Genomic DNA, 22636 nt, shown 5'->3' with positions numbered 1-22636 from the left:
CTGAGGTTTGACTGTACATAATACTTATTTTCAAGTAAAAGTGCCTATGTGCACTTACTTGGCAATTAAGTCCCACCAAATATAGTGGGTCTTGCTTCTAAATAAGCATGCATATAATTGGGTTATTCAGTTAGCAAGGACACTTTCAAATCACATAAATAGGATGAAATGCTGGGTTCATGAAATCAAAACAAATATGAACCAAAAACCAGACCAACCCTTTGAAACAGAACAGAACAGAACAGAACCCAAACCTTACCTGAAGGGATCTGTTAAACCTGAACAGGTTTCTAAATTAAGCATAGAGGTTCGAGATAAGGGATCCATCCATTCATTTTTAGTGTGCTAACACTCACAGGTCAACACTTTCAGGCCAAAAGGAATCATGAGCATGTGAAATCTGTATTGGGAAGATTTTTACACATCTTGGGCTTGTCCTGAGATTTGTCCTCTTAAAAGATTAGGATGTTCAATAGTATAAAAGTCTAGTACTCTAAGCGTGCAAATTAAACATTACACTCTTGTATCACGTGTTCTATTTCTACTGTAGGCATACTTTAGGGAAGTGCCACTTCATAATACTTACAGATAATGGCTGATACTTAAGGTACAATAAACAAATTTTCTGTATATCCCATGAACTGAAACAATTCCAGAGGTGTGCTGAACTGGTTTACAGAACCTTTTTGTTTGTTTTTTTGGGGGGGTGGGGTGGGGGCTTAAACTGAATCAATTTCAGCCATAACTGGGATTAAACAAAAACAGTTGAGATGGATTCAAGTTACCCGTATTGCTTAAAGAGGACAACGTGGACATTATCTTTTCTTTTTTACATGAAAATAAATCATGTCTATCCTGTCCAATGGATTTGCTGATCACCTGGAACAGGAATAGCATATTCATGCTATGAGGAATATGAGGCTGCCATGTGCCCGTGTCTCTTCCCTCCATCTCCAGGTAATATTAAGGCTGCAATCCTATGCACACTTACTTGGAAGTAAATCCAGTAAGGCTTGTTTCCATGTGGATATGTATAAGCACACACAGTTAACCAAGACAGAAAACAGCATTGGTAACTAGATGGATAACATGTCTGAACTGATGTCAAGGCAGTATGCCTCAAGGACCCCAATCCTCAAGAAGAACAGCTGCAGCAAAAAAATAAAAATGAAAAAATGGGGTGGTTGAGTTGGTGGGTAAAATACCCTTGACCTTCTGCCCTGGCTGGATTGAGAAGCAGGTATTCAGATATGGCAGTGAACTTGCTCCTTCCTGGTCCCACTTTGGCTTGCTCTGATAGATGTAGCACTTTGCTTACCAGAGTAAGCCTCCTTGAACTGTGTGGGACTTCCATCTGCAATGCTAGCCCTACACTTCTTCCTGGGAAACTGGGAAGCATTTAACACTACTTAGGAGGTCATGGCTCAAAAAGGCAGTTGGGATGGGTGGAAAGGGATTTTGAGAACTTGCTTACATTCATGTGAGTATTTTTCTAAGCACATGCCTTTTCCATGCTCCGAGCACAGCCCACCACGCTGCATCAAAGGAGACACCTGAGTTTTTGGAGCAAAACTTGTTTTAGAAGTCTGGCTACATAGGACAGCTGCTCATGGGAGAAGCTGAGTATTTATTTAGCATTCCAAAGTATCCTCCACCCACAACAGGCAATGAAGGCTGGAGAGACCTTTCACTTCTCTTTTTCTACCGCCTCAAGAAGGAGAAAGAGGAAAGAAGTCATATCATTTTAAAACCTAGCTAGGCTCACAGTGACTGTCTCTTTGGAAAGAAGCGGTTTCTCGTATTGGAAATATTTCCAGGCTCGTTGGTCAGACTTCCCCACAGTTGCAAGTGAGGAAGTTGTGCAGTGCAAGTGACTAAGCTGTTTTTTTAATAGACTAACAACAACTTTGTGCAATATTCTTACTATACAGTCGTACCTTGGAAGTCGAACAGAATCCATTTCGGAAGTCTGTTCAACTATCAAACGTTCGGAAACCAAAGCACGGCTTCTGATTGGCTGCAGGAAACTCCAGCAGCCAATCGGAAGCCCCGTCGGATGTTTGACTTCCAAAAATAGTTCGCAAACCAGAACAGTCACTGCTGGGTTTGCAGTGTTTGGGAGCCAAAACGTTCGGGAACTAAGCTGTTCCAAAACCAAGGTACAACTGTATATTCAGAGAGTACTGACATGTATAACATGTTTTTATTCTGGATACTGAATATGCATTAGGAATTTTATTTATCACAATTATGTGCGCAATCAAAGTGACATCTGGTGCTCTTACTAAAATACATTCCACTTACTAAAGTACATTGAACCAGGAAGTTCTGGGGTGACTGGATTTATGTTTCAATGAATGCTTCATGATATGCTTTTCACATTAGCTAGCTGAAAATAAGGTGCATACAGAGAAATGCTAGCCTAATCTGTTGCATATTGTACTTGGTTTTACTGATGTTTCCACCTTGACTTTTCTATAACAGAATTCTAAATGAAAATAGAAATGGGGTAGCATCCAGGTTTAGGGGTAAACTACATGAAAACAATGCCATTTGTGTTTTAAAGAAAAACCAGCTCTAAGGGATGAGATTTGGAATCTCCTGAACATTGTTCTATTTTTATACCTGGTGATGAAGACACCAATGTAACTATGCATGGGAACTTGGCTTGGGTTACACCAAACAGGAAATGTTAGCAATGAACAAGAAGTGAGGAGAAAGAAAGATGCAAAACTCTGATCACACTGATACCATCTCTGTGGTTTAGCTGACCATATTACACACAGACATGCTGCTCTCGAAAATGCAACTCTAACACAGTCAAATGTGAGTGTGGGCAACACCTGCAGAACAAGTCTTGTTGGTTGTAAAACCCTGATTCATCCAGATTCTAGTTCATGTGAACATTTTATGAATATATATACATTTCAGACATTTTCATGTTATGTTGTACATGTCCATCGCAACAACTACAATACAATGTCATTTCATGTCTGAGCAAGACTTGGCTTTCTGTTTTTGCACCAATACAGTGTTACCTCGGAAGTCAAACGGAATCCGTTCTGGAAGTCCATTCGACTTCCCAAATGTTCAGAAACCAAGGCGTGGCTTCCAATTGGCTGCAGAAACTTCCTGCAGCCAATTGGAAGCGGCGGAAGCCACATCGGACATTTGGGTTCCAAAAGACGTTCACAAACCAGAACACTCACTTCTGGGTTTGTGGCGTTTGGGAGCCAAAAAGTTCGAGTTGCAAGACGTTCGTCCACCAAGGTATGACTGTACCAAGAAAGATCTCTATGCAAAGACCTGCTGCCCCTGACTTCTCCACTATAGTGAATGGGATGTCTATGACAGCCCATAAATCCAGGAGATAGATCAAGCCGCTTGTTGTTTTGTGTTGCTACAGTATGTGGACAAAGGCAAACACTGTTCCAGAATTATTATGTTAGGCAAAAACCACTTATGCCAAAATGCTTGGATTTAAGTTGATAGACACATCAATCCTGAGAATGTATACTAGCATAATTTGCAATGGCACGGGGCAGTGTTGATGCATCATCAGCGTACCAGCTTATTGTGGGTCTCTGGAATGCAGTAGCTTCTGGTGCATCCCACTCTTAGTACATAGGGGCTTAAAATGTCCACGATCCTTAAATCCAAAATTCTGGCAAAACTGACAAGTAGGTGCTACTTTAATTGCATAGTTAAACAGACAGACATTCAAAACATTTTGCATAGTACTGAGCATGGGTGCCATTGTCTTGCCCATTGTCTTTTCTTTTCCTTGAATCGTAGCAGCTGAATAGTAGCAGCCAATATGGCCTTTGCTCCGTCTACTCAGGCACAATGTAATAATATAAAAGATATATATTGCTATAAATACATTTTTAAGATCTGCTTCACCAAAATATAGAAAAATAACTATGCCAAAGCAACAACTAGTAGAAATAACATAACAAAACGAGAACATTACCAGATTGAAACATGAAGTGGGCACACAGTTCAGCCCTACCTGTGTAGGCGGAAGTCTCGCTCTTTGCCAGAGAGAAGGGGGCTGGTGCCAGAGTTGGCACATGGGAGCACCATCTCCACGAAAAGGAAAGGTGATGGGGAATTATTTAAAATAAATACTCAAGTGCTTTGCTCTCTTTCAGCAGTGAAATAACACCCCCACCTGTCAAATTTCATTTCCTGTACTTTTTTTCGAGTTTTGATGCCACTTCCGAATGACAGTTCCGGAACTGCTAGCTACTACGCAAAGGGCGCCTCCGACTGTCCACCACGTAGGCAAATGATTGAGGAAAAGAATTTGGAAGATAAAAGCAAACACCACGTCCATTGTTTTCATTATAGCAACAGGACCAGCTTTCTCTATCTGTAGTGCTTTTGTAAGGAATATCTGGCCACCTAGACCCAACACTCCAATTAATACCAAGAGAAATCTATCTATGCCACAGTTGGGTAAACTCCACTCACCCATTACAAAAAGTGCTATTAGGCAAACTATTAACCCAATTACTGCATAATACCAAATGGACAAAAAATAATGCACCGATTTCCCCACCTTCCTTAGTATAACAAAAGTTGACGCGGCAGCTACGGCACTTGAAACAGCTGCTATTGTTCCTTTCAGGCGATCTCTGTACTCTTCTTCTATTCCAGCAACTCTGGATCCAAATAAAAAAGGTGGTCTTGCAATAAGCACCACTCCGGTGATTGTAAACAGAGTGAAAAGAATATCCCAAGGACTATACTTCTCCTTGAGAAATATCCAGGCCAATAGTGATGTAAAAACTGGGCTGCTGAAAGTAATGACTGTAGCGTCAGCAAGAGGCATCACTTGGAAAGCGTAATAGAGAAGAATCATTGCACCAGAGCCAAGCAATCCTCGAAAGAAAAGAACGAGTCGTTTGCCTTCTGGTCCCAGAAATCCTGTTCTAAAATGAAAGAAAGAGAGGTGTGTATAATTTAACTCATGGCTTAAGGTTTCCATGTTCATGCATCAACAGGACTTTGCAGTGAATTTCAGATCACAGAAACTTAAATAACACTGTGATTTTTCCAACACTGACATTACTAGGATACTTTCACGTTCCAATAGTGTCCCCAACTTTGATGCATTTTGATCAAACAGTTATAAAAACTCTTTGGAATTCTGCTCTTAGTTCGTAGCTTGAAGCCTGAGATGCAGCAGCTGGGTGACTTGAGGAACAACTTGTTATTTCCAGGACACATGGAGACCAGCCAGCCAGCATGTGAAAGGGCACCAGCAGACATCAGGAAAGGTTGTTATCAAAGGCTCCTTTGGGTCATTTTATTGGGTGGCAGGAAGACTATGAATTTTAAGCTTGTAGTTGCATGGGGCAGCGTGTTGGGCTTTTCATTTTTGGAGCAACTATCAGTATTCTAAGTATTCCTGTTTTTATTATCCTTTTTAGAATGTTTTTGGCAGTTTCCATGGTCTTCAACTAGTCCAGACACAAGACTCACCTCTGACTTCTATCCTGTACCATGGGACCAACTTTCACATACAGTATTCACTTTTGACATACTAATAGTGCTAAAAAGGTACATTATTAATCCTAAAAATGGCAATTCATAGAGCAATATACATAGTGCTACCTTAGTATTAGAACTATATGAAAACCAGAGATTTTTACACTTGTTCTGAGCCAAAAGGTTGATAAGCTTTTGAAAACCAGTGGGTTGTTTTTTTTAAAGACTCACAATTTCAGTGAAGCACCTGGGCATGTTTGTTTTTCCAGATATCATGATAATAGATATTCCAGTGACTCTACAGTGGATGACGACTGTATTCACTGTACACCCTCACGCCCTTAAAATCTGCTTATTAGCTTGTTTTCCGGTGAACTATAAAAGCGAAGACTGCTGTGCTGAGCTCTACGTTTGTGTGTCATAGGCTAGATTTTAGGGTATTTGAGGGAATCACTGCGGCTTCTGTTCTGGAGAACTGAAGATACTTCTGCATTCTAATCACTGCAACAGACACTTCTGCATTCTGGTCCCCAGTAAACATCGATTGTGCAAGAAGTCTAGAAAGCCACAGGAATAGATCGGAACGTGGATGGAGCCCCCATTCCAGAGAGTTCCCTTACTATGGGCATAGCTACAGGAAGGCGGGGCATACATTTGGCTAGAAATATCTTCCTCTTGCTTTTCTCCTGCCACTTTGCAGCACTCATTGAAATTGATAAAATGAGTGTCCCATCATTATGATGTGTTCTAGCCCAAACACTGCAGGCAGTGCTCTTTTGGTTTGGTCAGCCATAGCTGGAGTCCAAAATGGCAGAAGCAGCATTGCGACCCACAGATTGAAGACCTACCTGCTTGCCTTGAATCCCTGAATAATTAGAATGGGGGGTGGGTGAGAGCAGCCTTAATTGTTTTTGTTGGCATAAGCATTTCTCATAATCTCTTCAGGCCTCTAGCCTCACAGAGTGTGGAAGGCAAGGTTGGTGAGCTCATTAGTCTTCCGCCCAGGGAAGGCTTTTCTCTGCCCCTCCTTATTTTGTTTCCCTTGCTGATTTATGGCATTTTGTTGAATTCTTACTGTACACTTGGTCCAAAAAGCGGTATACAGTTGTACCTCAGCTCCCGAACACCTTGGAAGTCAAATGTTCCGGCTCCTGAACAAACTGAAAACCGGGAGTGTTCCAGTTTTCGAACGTTCTTTTGGAAGCCGAACGGCGGAAGGGGCTTTTGTGGTTTCTGATTGGCTGCAGGAACCAATCAGAAGCTGCACTTTGGTTTCTGAACGTTTCGGAAGTCAAACAGACTTCCAGAACAGATTACGTTCGACTTCCGTGGTTTGACTGTATAAATAAATGGCAATAATAATAATAATAATAATAATAAATAATCCAAAGTGCATTTTTTCTTAGCCTTGCCTCATACAAAGGAGGCATAATACTCACCTGTAGTATATTAAACCAGGAAGGACAAATGTCATTTGGAAAACACATCTAATGGCACTGACTTCCACTGAATGCACACCTTCAATTTTCTTGAGGAATAAAGATGCCACAGAGAAGAGAAAGGCAGACAGCAGCGTATAGAACAAGCCAAGCCCTGGACAGGTCCTTTTCCCCTTTATTCCTGGAACAAAACAGTTTCCAGTTAGCAATTAACAATTTAGCTGTAATTTCTTCAACTGAATTTGAAACGGTTCTTTAAAAAAAATATGTCTACTTTGAGGAGGGAAAGAAACAAAAGAAATACATTTAGTGCAATTGAAGGTATACGGTTGGTTTTTTTAAAAAAAGATAACAGGAATTTTTGACATGATGGTATGGACTGTAATTTTACTCTTTCAAAAAGTTCTATGTTTATCTGCATGTTGCATTTTTTCAACTTTTTTTTTATAAGTAGTCTCAGAGTGGGGTGTATAAATCCATGCACCATGTTTGCAAAATAGGTCCATTTGCCACATTCATTACATAGCCCAACCAACCATTCTGATAAATTTTGGCATCAAGAAATATTAACCTGCGTTCCCGAGGCTATATGAATGAAAATTACTGCAGGCTCAAGCATCTATCCCAGTGTTTTCCCAAGCATTGTTGGGTAATACTTAAGAAATCAACCTTACATCTTATTTGTATTAGGAAAAATCTTGAGTTTTTAAAGCAAATGTAAAATATTAGTTTTCTTATCTAACTGTAAGGAATAACAATATAACTTACACCCACTAAATATGGTTATTTCTACTTGTTTCATTATATATAGTGTGATACCCTATTATTTTACAATGAGCTGGCTACTTAGAGGAAGTTATCCCGTTGTGCAAATATCTTAACTTTACTACCCCAATAATATGAACATAATTCTGGGTAGAGGTGGTAGAATGCCATCGGAGTTTCTTTCCCACAACTTATTTACACCCAAAACAAATATAATGATGTTTTGTTAAAAAAAATAATATAAAAAAGAACCTTGAATCCTGGAACTGTTAGCTGTGTAGGGATACCATCTAAGAAGATTAGAGAGGCAACAGAGTTATCTTCAGAAGAAAGCAGTGGTTTGGCAGGGCATTTCTGTCGGTTGCTAAGCAACTTGGAATCACAACCTGGAAGCTGATAAGCAACCTGGAAGCTGAGAATCAATGTTTTCTAACATTCAGCTGCTGTGAATCCAAGGTGACAGAATATACAGAGACATGCTTTGGCTGCCTTGGTCCCATGATTTCAACTGCTAAAGTCAACTTTTGAGCAGCAGCTGTCTCTCTGTTTTGAAAGGGCTGAAATCTCCAAGCGCTGGACACACTGAGATTAGGCTTAATGTGAGAGTGTACTTGGTATGAGGAGTAGTTACAGGCAGGTAGCTGTGTTGGTCTGCCAGTCGAAACAAAATAAAAAAATTCTTTGCAGTAGCACCTTAGAGACCATCTAAAAGCTCATACCCAGGCTTCCTCAAACTTGGCCCTCCAGATGTTTTGAGACAACAATTCCCATCGTCCCTGACCACTGGTCCTGCTAGCTAGGGATCATGGGAATTGTAGGCCAAAAACATCTGGAAGGCCGAGTTTGAGGAAGCCTGCTCATACCAATAACAAACTTAGTTGGTCTCTAAGGTGCTACTGGAAAGTATTTTTTTATTTGGTATGAGGAGTTAGACATGGATTTTACCATGGTTAAGTTGACAGGGTCCTTTTACCAGCCTGCCTGCATGAAGGTGCAAACAACTCTCTTCTCGATAAAATCAATTCCTGGAAATAAAATCTGAGCACTTCTACTGTTAGCCGATCCAAATCTAAAAGTCAGCTGGTTAAGTTTCCCACTTAACACAACACTTTCCTTGTTTTGCTCTAAAATAGAAATCTACTTATGGAATTATCTGGAGGCATTCTGTGGGGCAAAAGGGGAGAAATTTGGTTCAATTTGCATCTAAAGGCAAATTGTATCAAATTCGCACTTCCTAAAACAATGAAAGAATCAAAACATTGGCATCCTCCAAAATTCACGCTCATCCAGAATTTGCTGTGTAGTTCTCCAACCAAAGAATGCTTATGCATATATTAGGGGGGAAATGTGCATACAAATGAATATATTAGTGAAAATATCATGCAAAAATTCATTACATTAGGAGAAATTGATTGCAAAAATGTGCTTACTAGTCAAAACTGCACATAAAAATGTGTCAGGAAAAATTCACACTAAAATGCTGAAGAATTTTCAAGAGGATTTTTAAAAAGAATTTTCACAAATAGAAATGTAGAGAACTGAGAGAACTGAAACCAACAATCCTTCCATCCTTATGCACAATGGGTCTGTTGTGGCCAAGTCTCCAGAAAGCTTTAGCATCACTTCTGAGTAAACTGGAATTTTAAATATGCTTTAGTACAGCCTTCACCAACCTAGAGTCCTCCAGATGTTTTGGACTACAACTCCCATCAACACAACTGACTGGGGCTGATGGGAGTTGTAGTCCAAAGCATCTCAAGGGCACCAGGTAGGTGAAGACTGCTTTAGTATGTAAGAATATAGGAAGAGTTATGCCATAACAGACCCATTGCACATAAGGATGGAAGGATAAGCGCATAAGGATGGAAGATTACAACAATGGATCATGTAGCAACAGGATGTAAAAAGGATCCAACCAAGCTATTTTCAAAAATCAACTGAACTCAATACAGATAGCTTGGGGTTCATCCTATGACATTGCATATTCTCATCTTGCGAAATCCACCATCTCCTCTCGCAATCTCCCTATCTCAGATTCTCTTCCTATTTTCCTAATCTATCTCGAAAACCACTTTCATTTTCTAGCCCTTTTTCTTCCTGTTTATCTGTGGAGATGTCCTCCTTCACCTCCATATATTCCTAAACGCCAGTTCTAGCTCATGTTCAGAACTTTCCCTTTGTTTTCAGTCTACTCCAAAATACCAGACTGCCACAGGCAAACTTGGCACAACGTATAGGTTCTTCACAACACATTTGTCTTCAAAATCCCCAGAAGTTCTTAATATGGCGATTTAATGTGACCACATACTGTTGTGGTGGAAAGGCAACCAATAAATGAAATGAAATGAAAGTTACATCTACATGGGTTTAACTTTCACTGCATTTCACTGGCTTTCTATCAGACCAGTACTTGAATCACCTGGGCAGTAGTGAGGAAGAAAGAACACCTGGGCCTCTAATTTGTGCATAATCTTATGCATGTCTATTCAGATTTAAATCCCACTGAGCTGAATGGAACTTACTCCCATATAAGTGTGTAATAGGACTGCAGCCATAATACAGGAGAATCCCCAGTTATGTGAAGGTTCTGTTCCTGGCCGCCGCATGGATCACTGGGATATGTGTAAGAGAGGATTCCCCCATTCTGCCCCTACCCAACCCTCGTTCCGCACTGCAAATGGTGCGCGTGTCAGTGGGAGTGCATGTGCTGATTGTGCACAAGTGGGGAGACACCTGTACAGGAAGAGGCAAAATCTGAAGAACACATTTAGGGAGGGGGGTTGGTTTCAAAATATCATCTATGGCAGGTATATAAGCAAACAATGAACTAAACAGGGCTGCCCACTCTCTTTCAGAAAAGCTCCAGAGCAGGGGCCTCTGTGACATATTGGAACAGAAAAGAATAGATTTCAAAGGATGCTAAATCTCAAGGCATATTACTGCTTGAGGTAAAGCACACACATCTCTGTTTAATCATAATGGGTTTTAATCTAAAGTGTTATTAGAAGAACAAACGTGCCATTCTCTCTCTGAACCTACAGTGTAGCTGTTGGCAGAGGTTCACAACATTAGCCAATACAGACCCATATAGATTTGATCCCTTAATTACATTATTGCCGCAATTTGCTCTTCTTGTCCAATACAGACCCACATTAATGGAAATTTTTCTCTGAAATATTGGATTAAAATAAGGAGACTCAGAATGGACTGAAGCTGAAGAAGGAAAAAAAGCCATGCTGATCTACAGAATGAAGAATAAGAACAAAATATCAAGTTTCGGTGTAGCAATCTACTTTGATTACCTAAAATATAAAAGTGCCAGACTTCTGCACAGACTTCGTATATGACACTAATTCTCTGAAGTTGTTGCTGTATAAAAGGATGTTTAGGGATGCTGGAAAAGCGAACCTCTGCATTATTAACAAAACACCAAACTTTCATATTATAAAGGGAAGGTATCATAGTCAAATGTACTTTCTTTCTCTTTAAAAAAAAAAAAAAAGCTGGGCTGGTATTCCAGACTAGCAAAGCAAACACGGTAGAAACGAATGACCTTCTTACTGCAATTAAAAAGAAAGAAAAACATTATAGGTTTTAGAAGCATCTGTCCTTTCAATGTAAACTTTAAGAACGGAATAAGATAACATTCCTCTCTTCTTCAAGCACTATCCTTCGTCACACAATGGCTCTCTTGGGGAATGGCCCCAACTCAATGGCAGAGCACATATCTTGCATGCAAAGGCGCCTCTAGGTAGATCTGGGAAATATGCCTGCTGAAACCCTGGGGAAATGCTGCCAGTCAGTGCCAACAATACTGAGCTAGATGACTTTGTATAAAGCAGCTTCCCATGTCCCTATGTTCTCAAAGCACAGTAGGTTTCCATTCAGCACTGACAAACAGCGACAAAAAGGTGTTCAGTGCCAAAGCACAGCAAACAGTGGTACCCACAATTTCTCTGCTGAGTATATAAAGTTTTAAGAAACAGTGTTATTCTTTCAGTATTCCATTTGCCTAATGCTGTTTTATGGCTAGCTCCGCTCTCAAGAGAAGGATTAAAATGGATAACTGAAATTACAATAAATAGGTATTCTATATAGAGGAGCATTCAGCCACACGAATCCTCATCCACCTGCAGTTTGAAGTGGCACAATCCAGACAAAGGTTTACAACATCCAAAATAAGTAGGTCCCCAAAATGGAATTATCCTACAACCTACTCAACAGCTTCCAGAATGTAGCAAAGCCCATACTGGACCAGGCCAGTGGCCCATTTAGTCCAGCATCCTGTTGTCACAGTGGCCAACCTGATGCCTATGGGAAACCTGTAAGTGGGACCTAAACACAACAACACTCTCCTCTCCTGCAGTTTCCAGCAACTGGTATTCAAAAATATTGCCTCCAACTATGGAAAAAGAGTACTGTATAGCCATCCTGACTTATAGCCACTGATAGCCTTTACCTCCCTGAATTTGTCTAATCCTTTACATTATCGACAGACGCTTCAATGCACTGTGTGCAAGACCAGTGTCTCTGACTGTCACAGGAACTTACCACTAGAAATGCAAAATAATATTAAAGACTCTCTTGATTTGGAAAAGTGGTTGTGGCGGCAGCAGGGGGAAAACAAAATAGTTCATGTGTTATCTAGGTCTCTGGACAATCCTTTGCTTTGTAACGTCTCGCCAACTCATATAAACTTGGAATAAAACTTCTACATAGCAGATTTCTCCGCAAGCTTAATCCTACACACTATGACTGCTCTTGCTGAAAGCACTGTTACTAGCAGCTCACAAAATGCTAGGTTGACAAATCACCACTCTTTAAAACAAAAATGGTTATGTTCTGAGTGCCTCCCTTACGGCTCCAAGGGGTAGATGATTAGATAATTAAATATTAACATAGCTTTTCAATGTATGATTAAAATAAACAATATTAGATGGCTTTTCCATTGCCAGCCTGATTAAACATGATAGTTACATATGTTGATGTAATTATTGTGTACGTTAGCAAGAGAGTGTGCAAGTACAAATTATGCTGTAGAACAAAATGTCGTTTGTTGCAGAATATATTTCATACTACAGTACTTCAGGTCAAGAGAGAAAGACGCATAGTATAGGACCACCAACAGTTTAGTTACCCCTTTACAAAATACAACCACCCTTATGTTTTCATACACAAGCTACACACCTTCCTATATACATAAAAACGCCAGGCTATCTACACATGCACCCTACTTTGGTGGATTTGTTGTACCCCATCACAAGCAACCCTGGATTTACATGAAGTAAGGATGCAGTAGGGGAGCTAAAAACAAGGCAGGTTGCACAACAGCAGTGGTCATGGCATGAGAGAGAGAAGAGAGGGATACTGAGAGGGGGGAATTGGTGATTTCAAATCGTGGCTGAAGTCAGAGTAAAGCAGGGATGGAAGGAAGAGCGAAATTGTGGTTTTAAACAACAGCAGAGGTTTGAATGAAGTACCTTCATACAATGGAATATGTGAGGGTTCCGCATCCTTTATCTCTCTCACATGAGGCAGCTGAGGAATGGAAGAAGGAGAAGTCTAAGTACAGCGAGAAGGGAGAAATGGGGTTGGGAAGGTGAAAAGCAAGTTTGTCCTTGCACGGGGAAGGGGAAGTTCTCTCTTAAAGTGTGGGGGAATAATAATAATAATAATAATAATAATAATAATAGTATTTATACCCCTCCCTCCCTGGCCAGAACTGGGCTCAGGGCAGCTAACACCAAATATATAATACATTAAAACACAAAATAAAATGAGTTGCCACCAGAGAAAGCAGAGACACAGCCCCTAGTACTCTATAATAATCAAAATGCAATTCCCCAATTCCTTACTCGATATCATACACATCGATTTTTACACATAAGCACAGGATTTTAAAAATTGGAAGAAAAGTAAAGCTTAATAAGGAATAGATAACCTGTGCTAAGTGATCTTAGGAGGGCAAAGGTGTTAGAGACCAGCGATGGGAAAGGTTTCTCTTTACCTTTTCAACTTGCCACCATGATGTGTTCGGTAAAGGCACCAAGCTGCCTTGACAGGGCGCTGGGACATGCACCTTAACTCTTAAAAGTTCCGTTTCACAAAGGTGAAGCGGAATCCCTAAAAATGCACTTTCTTTCCCCCCCCCTTTTTTAAAGAGAGCCGCACGTGCATGGCACTTTATATAAACAGAACCACAAATCAAAGAACCGAGGAGGGCCCAGAGAGAACAAGAATTGTTGCTGTTGCTGTTGTGACTACCTTAAGCGGATGTATTCAGGGTTGGCAAGGATTCGGGCAGAGCCTAAAAGGCGCAGCTCGCGGGCACCTCGCGTGGAGAGAGGCAAGATGCAGCCGGCCTTGCCACGAGGCCAAGCGGCGAGGGAGCGCCGGCTCACCCTAGGGCGCACCAGGGCACTGAGACGCCCGCCGGTCTGAGCCTCCGCCCGAGGCCGAGAAGAGGCGCGCAAGGCGCGCGGCGTTGCGCCTCCTCGCCCTGCCTGCTGCCGGCTCGCCACCCTCCTCTCTCCCCGCCCCGCGTGCCCTCCCGCCTGCCCTCACCCACCGGGCGTCCCGCGTCTCCAAGGGAAACTTCCTCGGAAGCAGCCGCCGTCGCCGAGGCTGGCAGCAGCGCCCGCTGCCGCTTCCAGGTCGTGCACCTGGCAGAGCCCGCCATCCTCGCCGTTCCTGTCGTGGCCCCCGGGAGGAGGGGGATCTTCTGCCTCCCACCGCCCTCCTCCTCCGGCGGCAGCGGCATCCTCCTCGCCGCCCTGGCGCTGCACCATGAGGACCGCTCCTCCGGCTTCGGCTTAGCCACAAACTGCTCGCCGGCTCTGTCCGGCGAGGAGCCGGCAACTTCGGTGCGCGTGCGCGGCATGCCGGCCGTGACACTGCCCCCCGCCTGCCTGCCTGCCTGCCTGCTTTGCGCCGGCCGGGCGGCCTGCTTCCCCGCCGAGGGGGATGTTTACATGTCCCGGCGTGAACTGCTGCGACCTCCGCGGGGAAGGTGGCAGCCGCGAAGGCTCCGTCAGGCCGCGGCGCGAAGCCCCCTCTGCCCCATTCCCCCCGCTCTACCGAGAGCCGCGCGATAAATACAGCTCTTCCCAAGCTTCCCCTCAAATAATATTTTGGTGGAGGGAGAAACTCATGCCAGAAATCATGTGTTGAGGTTGTTCCTGGATTACCGAAATACTGTATGCCTTCGTGTGGTTAGCCAAGAGAAGCTAGGCTTCCTGCGGTTTAAGTCTCGCTTCTGCCCTTATCTCAGTAGGTGACCTTAGGCAAGCCACCTCAGTCCTCTTAAGACCTCCAGGTATAGGGTGGAATATAAATTCAATAAATAAATAAAATAAAATAAGTAATGAGATACATACTAATAGCCAACTTGCTTTAAAAAGAATTGTACAGAAGTATGAAATAACGTGCAAAGCGCTTTGAACACCATGTGTGGTGTGCATGTATATGTTGTTGTTATTTATTATTATTTAAAGTATTTGTTCCCGGGAAGCAATGGGTGGGTTATTTGCATTTGCTACAGCTCCAGCTGAAAATAGTACTTTTAGGCATGTGCCTGAAGGGAAGGGCTTGAGCACTGCCAGATTTACGTATAAGCTAAACAAGCTATAGTTTAGGGCCCCACTCTCTTGGGGGGCCCAAAAAAAATTTAAAGGAAAAAACCCCTGGATGCACATTTCCAAAATATAAGATTAAAGTAAAATAAAATAAAACCTACATACAGCAACAGTGGCAAATGGCTTTAGATACCTATTAGGTCCATAAATTACCATATAACATATATTCAACACAAAAAACAGTGACAATTTGTTGTTGACAAAGGGCGGGTGGACATATAAAGGGCCCCATTACCTTCAGGAGTTTAGGGACTCATCTGGCCCTGGGCTTGAGCATGCTCAGTGATGCATTTTGAAAAGCAGACCACCACCTCCCTCCAAGTATAAGCCATTTTTCAAACTCTTCAAACTGCCGGTTCTCACAATACAGTGGTACCTCTGGATACGAACGGGATGCTTTCCGGAGCCCCGTTCGCATCTAGAAGCAAACGTAACTAGCGACGGCACACCTGCGCACGCACATGTCGCTTTTGGCTGCTTCTGTACATGCGCGTGACGTCATTTTGAGCGTCTGTGCATGCGCAAGCGGCGAAACCCGGAAGTAACGCACTCCGTTACTTCCGGGTTGCCGTGGAGCTCAACTCAAACGCACTCAACCCGAAGCGCATTCAACCCGAGGTATGACTGTACGGGCTTTGGAACTGTTTCTGGCCAGCCTTGGTTTTATGCAGCAGCTCTATCAGGAAAGCTGCTCAGTCAAGCCTGGCTGTCATCAGAAATATGCAGTAATAGTAACGGGGGGATCCATAGGAAGCGACCACCTCTTAGGAGTGCTTGTATTCTTGTCCAGTCCCTGCGTTTTGGCACATTTTAAAGATTTGTTGTGGAACAGCCAAGTATGTAGCTGATCTTTGGGAAGTTAGCTCTTGAGCATGGGTAGGCAAATCTGGCCCAATCACCTTCTCAATCCGGCCCACGAACGGTCTGGGAATCAGCGTGTTTTTACATGAATTGAATGTGTCCTTTTATTTAAAATGCATCTCTGTGTTATTTGTGGGGCATAGGAATTAGTTCATTATTATTATTTTCTGTTATGTATTGAAGTTCTCACCCTGGGCCAGCGGGGGGATACTGTAGATAGTTATGCAAATGAAGGATCGAAAGTGACGTTTAGTGATTGGATAGTTTTGTATGCAAATGAAGGATCGAAAAGTGACGTTCAGTGATTGGATAGTTTTAGAACGTTGCAACAGTTACCATTGTTCTGTAGCTCTATATAAGCAGGCTGGCTGAGCTCCTCAGTTCAGTTCTGTCTGACATCTGAATAAAGAAGAGCTGTTTGAAGAATTGCTGTGTTGTCTGCTATGTTTGCCCACAACGTAACATTTTCAATATATAGTCTGCCCCCCTGCAAGTTCTGAGGGACAGTGGACCGGCCCCCTGCTGAAAAAGTTTGCTGACCCCTGCTCTTGAGGTTTGCAACTCAGGGACAGGGGCGTACCTAGGGGTTAGCTAGGCTGGCCGCTGCCAAGGACAGAGGTCCTGGGGAGCACAGAAGTCACACTCCTCCACTCTGGTTTTGAGTGGCTAGGATCCCACCTGCCCATTTGCAAGCTCCCCAAGCCACTCCTCTACTGCACTGGGCAGCCAGGCTCCTCTATGCACCTCAACAGAGGAATCCAGTCATGTAAGGGACGGTGTGTGTGTGTGTGTGTGTGTGTGCTGATATAGCTCCCTGCACAGGGATGGAAACCCAAATGGGAAATTATAAAATGTTAGGTGCACTAATCCAATTACTGGGGAAACAAAAGTTCCTGTGGGAGGCAATCAGCTATTTCCCAGTACTTTCTTGTGCTGTTTGCTAAACAGCAGGTCTGATTGCTCAGTATTATGGGTATACATAAAAACTAGTTGTATTATTTATACAGTTTAAGCAGGGCCAGTTTTAGATGAAGAGAGGCCCTAGGCTACTCCACTGGTGAGGCCCCTCACATCCCTCACCCTCACAACTAGAAGAAAATGGAAAAGTATTATAAACAAAATTGAGTGAAGCCAAGGATGATAATGGGTATTTAAAATTCTACAATTCACAATTTCTCCTTTAAAGGACATAAGATATTATTGTTAAATACCATGGTGATTTTAAGAATCGAATAAAATTAACACTGAAAATCTTTTGCCTATGGCCTGGACAGGCCGGGTTGTCCTCTTATATACCTGCAATCTCATAGCTCTCCTGTAGCTGCCTCCGATTGGTTATCATTTAACTCTCACGGGAAATAATTAGCATCACATGTCATGTGCGTGGAAGTGGCCAAACCAATTAACCAACTAGAAGGATTACTGTTAATAGCACCAGTTTTCCTATACTGTAACTTGATATTGCTGAATTGCCTGCCCAGGCCATTGTGTGTATATTTCAGCGGTTGAACGTACAAGTTTATGGCCATGCTGTAGTGTAGTGCTTATGCGACTGTGAATAAAAGCTGGCTGGGTTCATTGTCTCGGGGTTTGGCGGGCAAGAGGTGACAAAACTGATTTCCAATAAGTGCCCCCCTTTATTTCCATAACAAGTCTGTACTTGTACAGAGTCTGTACTCTGAATAGTGACACCAGGGACCTAGAAGATGCAGGGCTCGTCAGTCCAACCCCTGCACAGTCTCAGTTTAATTGTTTATATGTCAGCGGCTCCGGGAGCCTTTTTGGCTGGGAAAGTGGGAAACGAATGCTCTACTAAATAAGCCATAGATTGCCCCCTCATTTTAAAAACAAAGCAACAGTACAATTTCAACTAGCTGAATAGTGTTACCTACACCCCTCAGTGGTGAGAGGTTTCAGGGGTCCCCACACATACCTTAGGTTTGGGTTTCTTGGAAGAATGGTTATTGGAAACTTCTGTCATTTGTGTGATTTAAGACTTATTTACACATGCATACATTGAGCATAATACAAAAGGCTTGCAGCATTAACACTTCAACATATCATGTTCTCTTATTTAGCTTTGCAGGTGGGCCCAGGTTCAAGAAAGACCCAAAAAGGTTAGCTTTCCTTCTCCCCCTGCCCAGGCAGAGAACAAAAAGATGGGCAATCCTCCACCTTCTTGCTCATTCAGGAAGGTGAGCTGATTACAAAAGAGCATGCACAAGTAAAGAACTTGCCAGGCCAGTTCCTATACCTTTGCTAATCCTCTAATCTGTTTTTTATAGTCCATGGAGGGTGTCCTTGAGAATTTTTTCAAACTACCCCCACAAACACATTACAATAGTCTTCCACTTCCTAGGGAAGTCGGAGATGATAACTATGAGGGGGGACTAGGGATCATTAACAGAGTATTCTCAACACTCTCATCAAATTACAGGATTCTTTGGGGCAGGAGGAGTGCCATGAGAGGAAAACTGGTTTAAAACTGATGGAAATTTGTATTTTTGGTAGATGTTACTCCCATCTACATGTTTGTTGACAAACTCAGGGGAATTGAAATGTTTAATGAAGCAGGACACCCCTCAGGAGAAATTGTGCTGATTTTTGGGGCAGCAAGGCATATTTGTTTAATAATTCTCTTTTAATAATGTTGCCTCAAAACTATCCAAGGACTTACATTAGGTATTTATAATTTCATGCACTGCCCTCTAGATCACTTTTAAAGAAAGTGTATTACATTAGTAGGGTTGCTATATTCCAGTTCCCCAAACCCAGGCAGCCTAAAGTTGCTTATTCATTGTACACTTTCAACACAAAATAAGACATGAATTAGAAAGCACATGTATTCCTATCTTTGATGCTATGGGGTTTTTTGTTTTTGTTCTTGAAAAGGGGGCATATTGCTGCCTAATCACACTCTAAAATACTAGATTTTTCATTTTTAAGGGTAGGTCTCCCTTTTGCTCTGACACACAGAGGGAAATAGTTTCAAAAGAAACCAGAAAGTTCTACCACACAATCGATTTGTGGCTCATATATTTCCTAATGATATCTCTGCTTCCTTTTTATTTTATCTCTGTTTCCGTATTTATTTTATTTACATATCACCCAACTGTGAGGGTAGTGGGGAGGGGGCTATTCCCCCCCCCCCAATTTTTATTACGTATTTTGTGTTTTTATCTTGCATTTTTATGCTGTGAACTGTCCTGAGATCTTCAGATAAAGGGTGGTATACAATTTTTGCTCAAAGAATACCAAGCACAGTAGTTTGTTAAGGGTTGCTGGAAATTGTAACTCTGTGAGGTGTAAACTACAGTGCCCAGAGTTCTTTGAGGAAACTCATCTGTTCTGAATGTGTTTTGTGTACACACGAAGACTCTCAGAAGCATGCTAGCCAGACTCAGTAACTTTTTCATGTGCATTTTGTTGACAAGTCCTAGAACATCTCATCGTCTCTGCTTGACGTGTCTCATCAGATATTCTCCCCAAAAAGTGGTTCAGGTGTGAACATATCTCAAACATCTTCCACACTGAAGAGCAAAGCAAAGAATTATTGTTTCTTCTCTATGGCCTCCCTGTCTTCCTTCAACAATCGTCCTACACATTGACTAACATTGACTAACGATTCAGCAGCCTTCCTGGATTTTCTGCTTGTGATGTAAAGGAATCTATATTGTTTTGTTTGTTTTAAACTTTTAACAGTCTTGTTAGGAATGCAGGAAGCTGCCTTAGGCTGAATTAGACCATAGGTCCATATTCCTCAGTATTGTCTATGCCGAACCACAATCCTTCTCCCATTTATTGACAACATAAACTTCCATTTTCTAGACATCATAATTTTAATTATGCACACCTATAAAAAGACAATAACATATTTACTTTATAATCTTGCTATTACTTAGGAGGTAATATCCAGCACATCTACTCAGAAGTAAGCCCCAATGGAGCTTACTCCCAGGTAAGTGTCTATCGATCTGCAGTCTTCTAAAAACTTCTGCTGACACCAGGTACTGTGCTCTTGAGGAATAGGATCTGTTTCATAAGCCTAGGCTAATGTGAAAAGGGCTGAGCCATTTCAGGGCTGTGCTTGTTTTTGCCAAGATATACAAAGCATCCAATTTCATACTGGCCAAGCAGCCAATAAAACTGCCAAAGATGTGTCATGTCACAAGGTTCAGAAACACTTGTCCGCTTTGATCCTATTTTTTGGACAATATGGTTAGACCTTCAGAAAATGTAGATGTGCTTTTTACAAACAAATATTTACTCTAATGAGAAATTAACATAAAATATATTTTATAATAAAAAGGTGGGGTGGGGAAGTGCTGCCCCCAACCAATTTTACAAGCTGGACCTGTAACAAAACGTTGCCATGTGGAATTCAACCACTCCATTCCCCCTCCCTCTGGTTTTCTGGTCCCCCCTCCAACAATCAGCAATACATGCCCACTGAGTATACCCCTAAGTCTGCTGATAACTCACGTTTTGTCATATTGGTTCTAAAAAGACTGGCACTCAGAAAAATTGAGGTCACTATTAGTATATACCTGTAGAGCTGGATCTGCAACAAACTCTGGTGTTCTGGTTTCATTCCATTCACCCTCCACGTACAGCAATAGCGTTCTATTACCACTGAGCATACTCAGTTCTCATTGGGCTGTTTAGTGCAGAGGTTGGCAAAGTTTTTGTGGCTTGGGCCGGTTCACGGTACCGCAGATGCCACAGTGGGCCAGAATGCATGCACGCACGCATGTGCAAACACTATTTCCAGCGCTCCTTCTGGCATGGAGGAGGCACGCGCAGCTTACTATTGGTTGCAGGAGCTTCCTGCAGCCAATGCGAAGCCGGCCAGTGTCGCGGAAGGCGGTTCCTGCTCTGCTCTGTGCTGGTTTAGCACGGCGCACGGGAGCCGACTGAGCGAGCGGCAGGGTTCCCCGAGCGGGCGGCGGGGTCCATGGGCCAGCTAAATGACCCCCATGGGCTGCTTGTGGTCCATGGGCCTTAGGTTGCTGACCTCTGGTTTAGTGTATGGTCTGAAAGCACAAGTCTACCATTATGTCGAAGCTCGGTAGGTCTGGGGCTCATCAGAGCCTGGATGGATGACTGCCTGGTAATCAGATGTACACCGTCCTGGCTTCCATGATGAAAGAAAGGTGGGATTTATTTAAAGAAAATAAATGTGTATTTGTAGTTCTGAAAAGCTTGCACCCCTCATTTGTGTGGGGAAGTGGCATTTTGGCTACGTAAGCACTGGCACAGCCTGAGCATCAAAAACAGAGCAAATAATGAGGAAATGCCGTGGCTTGGTGGTAGAGAATCTGCTTTGCATGCAGGGGGTCCCAGGTTCAAACCTGGCTTCTCCAGATAGGGAAAGGCTGCTACTTGTAATGCTGCCAATCTGTGTAGAGTAGACAATACTAAGCTTGATAGACCAAGGCTCTGACTCAGTGTAAGGCAGCTTCCTATGTTCTTCATGTCTTCCTGCCATGGCTTTCCACAAAAGATCCTGGTAATTTATAGACACTGCAAATTCACTGTTAGCCACCCCTAATTCCCCTTACATAAATACAACTCACAGGATCCCTTGAACAAGTTTATGGCAGTAAGGTACCAATGTTTCTGAGTTTCTTCACAGAAATACATATATTTGCATTTGCCTACACCTGAATATTTTTTCTGTGGCAATAGGCATTTGACAGTGAAAGTGAAGGTAGGTTTTTGTGAGGAGGTGATACACTCTCTTTTTTCTCCCCCCCCCCCCCTTTGCTCTATACCCTGGAATAAAGGATCGAATCTGAGTCAATATTTTCAGGGTGCCTGCCGCTCGGAATGTGGCAAGGCAACAGTTCAGGATTTGGACTTTGGATTGGAGATGCAAACCTCTGAGTCACATTTAATATCTGAGTGCATCAGCAGCTTTAATAAATTGTGAAAAGGTGCCCATCACATTAACATGTGAAAAACAAATGCAAGCATTGTCCATTTCCACTTATTTACAAGGTGAGTTATCCTGGGATACCAGCCCCTGAACTGCTTTATTCCAGGAATGAATCAAAGTTTAAAATGAGTTTTAAAAGAATCAACACATCCTGGCTAGAAAAGAGGCTTTAGAGCTGCTTCTATTTTACCCTGGATTACATGAACATATAAACAATAGTACTGAGAAGTTAGTTGTACAACTAAGTAGTTAGCTGGGAAGTCAGTTGTACAGCTAGTTATAAGTACATTGCGGCAAATCTAGTTTTTATGGCATAATGTGTAGTTCCAATATTTATTGAAGCAAACACACACACACACTCATATATGTACATATGCCACATAGAATGCAACTCCTGATACCTCCATTTGAAATGAAAGCTCAACATGAGACTGGAGGAGCTTTTTTGAGCTCTCTTTCCACTAAAAACACCTCAGCCATCCCGTGCACAGTAACATTAATGG

General features: G+C 42.4%; 1 protein-coding gene and 2 long non-coding RNA genes across 4 annotated transcripts; 2 read left to right on the top strand and 1 right to left on the bottom strand.

The window, feature by feature from the left end:
• Nucleotides 1–705: 705 nt before the first annotated feature.
• SLC35G1 (solute carrier family 35 member G1) lies at nt 706–14610 on the bottom strand. 2 transcript variants are annotated; one of them, XM_083443639.1, is made up of 4 exons: nt 14269–14610; nt 13181–13238; nt 6936–7116; nt 706–4937 (listed from the first exon to the last, which is right to left on the bottom strand). In XM_083443639.1, exons 1-4 carry the CDS (start codon nt 14578–14580, stop codon nt 4178–4180), a joined length of 1311 nt encoding a protein of 436 aa, XP_083299765.1. In that variant the 5' UTR covers nt 14581–14610; the 3' UTR covers nt 706–4177. The 2 variants fall into 2 exon arrangements, with proteins under 2 accessions (XP_083299765.1, XP_083299766.1); XM_083443640.1 differs by lacking the exon at nt 13181–13238.
• LOC310678988 lies at nt 8024–11283 on the top strand. Its single transcript, XR_014512071.1, has 2 exons — nt 8024–8333; nt 10846–11283. It is a non-coding gene; the product is annotated as an uncharacterized lncRNA (long non-coding RNA).
• A 309-nt stretch (nt 14611–14919) lies between the features above and the next one.
• LOC310678993 lies at nt 14920–20422 on the top strand. Its single transcript, XR_014512078.1, has 3 exons — nt 14920–15015; nt 18274–18390; nt 19672–20422. It is a non-coding gene; the product is annotated as an uncharacterized lncRNA (long non-coding RNA).
• The last annotated feature ends 2214 nt before the right edge of the window (nt 20423–22636 follow it).

This window comes from Podarcis tiliguerta (genome assembly GCF_965153285.1).
Source record: "Podarcis tiliguerta genome assembly, chromosome: 5".
In the NCBI taxonomy this organism is placed as follows: domain Eukaryota; kingdom Metazoa; phylum Chordata; class Lepidosauria; order Squamata; family Lacertidae; genus Podarcis; species Podarcis tiliguerta.
Note: the sequence above shows the minus strand (reverse complement) of the source record. Positions and strands in the feature narration are given on the sequence as shown.

Bases quoted from the DNA above. Each gene is read 5' to 3' on its own strand.
- SLC35G1 (XM_083443639.1), bottom strand. From the start codon at position 14,580: ATGCCGCGCACGCGCACCGAAGTTGCCGGCTCCTCGCCGGACAGAGCC. The intron at 13,239-14,268 runs GTGGGTGAGGGC...TCCATTCCTCAG, and splicing joins TTGGAGACGCGGGACGCCCG to CTGCCTCATGTGAGAGAGAT. The intron at 4,938-6,935 runs GTGAGTATTATG...CTTTCATTTTAG, and splicing joins CCTGGTTTAATATACTACAG to AACAGGATTTCTGGGACCAG.